General features: G+C 41.4%; 1 protein-coding gene across 1 annotated transcript; it reads left to right on the plus strand.

The window, feature by feature from the left end:
• Nucleotides 1-384: 384 nt before the first annotated feature.
• LOC107558384 (SLIT and NTRK-like protein 5) lies at nucleotides 385-2,996 on the plus strand. The gene has a single exon (XM_016242050.1). The coding sequence runs from the start codon at nucleotides 391-393 to the stop codon at nucleotides 2,956-2,958; it is 2,568 nt and encodes an 855-aa protein (XP_016097536.1). The 5' UTR covers nucleotides 385-390; the 3' UTR covers nucleotides 2,959-2,996.
• The last annotated feature ends 454 nt before the right edge of the window (nucleotides 2,997-3,450 follow it).

The raw sequence follows: 3,450 nt of genomic DNA on the forward strand, positions 1-3,450 counted from the left end.
TCTTAATTTATTGCCAGATTTCTTCTTGTTTTAAGCAAGAAACACTTAATTTTTATGCATTTTTATGAAAACAAGACTTTATGTACGTCATTTTGCTTCTCAAGTAAATGTATCTTAATTTAAGAATGATATTTGTACTGGAAAACAAGCAGAAATACTAAGTAAGAAAATACTTTTCAATCTGTTCAAATTGATTAGCAATAATTTTACAAGATTTGTTGTCTCTTTTAAACAGTTGTATACTTTTGATATTATGCATGCTTATATATTTATTATGTGCATTTAGCATTGGTTTTATATGCTGAATTGATATTATTCATGAATTAACATTGTAATTTTTCTCTTTTCAGATGACAGCACACAATATCTACTCAACTACCATCCATAGTCATGAACATGCATATGTGGATATTGGCCATACTGTCTTTTGCCACGTTTTTCACCTTAATTGAGATGTTAGACATTTATGGGGATATATGTACAGGCCTGTGCGTCTGCGAAGAAAGAGACGGGATTTTTACAGCCAGCTGTGAAAACAGAGGAATTAACAATCTGTCTGAGGTAACACCTTTACATTTCACTGCTTATCATCTTCTGCTCACAGGGAATCTGTTAAAGAAAGTCTCCCTCAACGATTTCGTTCAGTATGAAGGACTCACCATTTTACATCTAGGCAACAACGATATATCAGAAATCGATGGTGGGGCTTTTAACGGACTCCAGGGATTAAAACGACTGCATCTAAACAATAACAAAATCGAGGCTCTAAATGACAACACATTCCTCGGACTTGAAAGCTTGGAGTACCTACAGATTGACTATAATTATATTAGCCACATTGAACAGAAAGCCCTGAGTGTTTTGCGTCACTTAGAGGTGCTCATCCTCAATGACAATTTGCTATCCGCTCTGCCAAACAACATCTTTCAGTATGTTCCTTTAACTCATCTCGACCTGAGAGGCAATCAACTCAAAGTGCTTCCCTATATCGGCCTTCTGGAGCACCTGAGTCACATTGTGGAGTTACAGCTTGAAGAAAACCCGTGGAATTGTTCTTGCGAATTAATTGCGCTAAAAGCCTGGCTTGAAAGCATATCTTACACAGCTTTGGTCGGAGATGTGGTTTGCGAGACTCCCTTTCGATTGCACGGACGAGACCTCGACGAAATCTCAAAGCAAGAACTGTGTCCCCGCAGAGCCATCGCCGAATATGAAATGCGCGCAGAACCGGCTCACAGCAGCGAGATCCTCTACAAAACCACGCCAGCGACGTTCACAGTGGGATTTGCATCCTCAACCATCCTGCGCGCCACAAAAAGCAGCCGTTTATCAGGAAAACTTCGCGTTAAACCCACTTCGCGCTCGTCTTCAAGCAAGCCGCAGAATTACGGCCCAATGTTGGCCTACCAAACCAAATCTCCGGTTCCTCTAGACTGTCCCAATGCATGCACATGCAATCTCCAAATCTCAGACCTCGGGTTGAACGTCAACTGCCAAGAGCGGAAAATCGAAAGCATCTCGGATCTTGATCCCAAGCCGTACAACCCCAAAAAAATTTACTTAACCGGAAACTATATCTCTTCGGTGTGCAGTTCCGACTTCAATGGCGCAACCGGATTGGATTTGCTCCACTTAGGCAACAACCGCATAGCCGTCATTCACGATAGGACATTCGGCCAGCTTATACACTTAAGAAGGCTTTACTTAAACGGCAACTTAATCGAGCGGCTCACCGAGGATATGTTCTACGGTTTACAAAGCTTGCAGTTTTTGTATTTGGAGTATAACGTTATTCGAGAGATCGCAGTTGGCGCCTTCCAGCAGGTGCCCAATCTTCAATTGCTGTTTCTCAACAACAACCTCCTCAAGACTCTACCACTGGGCGTCTTTGACGGATTAAGCCTGGCTCGATTGAATCTGCGCAGCAACCACTTACGAACTCTTCCGGTCGCCGGCGTTCTCGAAGACCTAACGGCGCTGGTGCAGATCGATCTCTTCGAGAACCCTTGGGATTGCTCATGTCTCGCAGAAGAGATGAAAAACTGGTTGGAGCAGCTCAGCACCGGTACCGTGGTGAACAGCGTCATTTGTGAATCTCCGCTCAGTGTCTCGGGAGAGGATATGCGATATGTTCGTGAGTCTCATCTTTGCCCGGAAAGCTCAAACGCGAAATCTACCGTCGTGCCGCCCTCGGAGGAATCCTTTCCTGGTAGTACTATCACTTTAGAATCAGCCTTGGATTATGACACGCAGTATCCCGCGGTCCCCCTTTCCATTCTTATACTCGCTTTGTTGCTCCTTTTTATATTATCCGTTTTCGTCGCTGCTGGATTGTTTGCTGTCATAATGAAGCGGCGTAAAAAGTCTGAACGCCTGGCTTCGGTAACCGCCAATGCAAGCTCCTTCAATGCAGTGTACACCGACAGAGCGAAGTCTAGAACGTCGGCGGGCCACGTCTATGAATACATCCCACCCGCAACAGAAAGCGCTGCGAAAAACGGCCCCTATAGTGAGGGAAGCGCAATCGAGAGTTACAGAGACTTCAAAGAACTCAATAGAGTTCTGGCATCCAATTTGGATGAAGACGTCGGGAGCAACGCGATAAGCTCCGAGTTCAGCGCCGGCACTCCAGACGCGCTTAACAGACACTCTCCTCTCTTGGATGACAACTACTTTTACCGAGATATCTTGGCTAGGGACCAGCAGGCCTCTTACAGGGGTAATTTAGCATGTAAGCATGGCACACATGCATCAGCTCAGTGCGCACCAGACTTTGATGCGAGACATCAATACTTGAATCCGGAAAGGGTACAGCAGACCATGGTGTACTGCTCGACGCCAAACACCGTCTACATAGAGCCCAACAGAAGTGAATACTGGGAACTGAAAGCCAAGCTTCATTTCGAACCAGACTATTTGGAGGTTCATGAGAAAAGGACGACCTTCACACAGTTCTGAAATATGGATTTTTCTTGATTTTTTTTTTAGTTTGGGAGAAAACATTTTATCTGAGTGATAGGTGAATCTCACAAAAATATGATTGCACTTCAAAATACAAAAAAGAAAGAACATTTGTTTGTATATTTTTTATTAAATATCATTTTATATTTATAAATGTACATTTTATTTTTATTTTGCATAAAGACAATTAAGCCTAATTATTACTATAATTTTTGATTTATTAATTTTCTTTTGCATTGTGATATTTTGCTGGACAATTAAGCCCATTTCCCCCCCATTTCCATTTTGCAAAAAAAAAGCAAAAAAGCAAAAATAATAATGATAATTCTCTAATTCTCATCAATGTGGAAAAAATTATTTAATAAATTATCTAGACATCATATTTATAAATTTATATTTTATTTAGATGTTGCATAAAGAAAATGAAGCCTAGTTATTACTATTATTTTTTTTTTATTATTAATTTTCTTTTGCATTGTGACATTTTGC

Source organism: Sinocyclocheilus grahami, unplaced genomic scaffold (genome assembly GCF_001515645.1).
Source record: "Sinocyclocheilus grahami isolate Dianchi unplaced genomic scaffold, SAMN03320097.WGS_v1.1 scaffold644.1, whole genome shotgun sequence".
In the NCBI taxonomy this organism is placed as follows: Eukaryota; Metazoa; Chordata; class Actinopteri; order Cypriniformes; family Cyprinidae; genus Sinocyclocheilus; species Sinocyclocheilus grahami.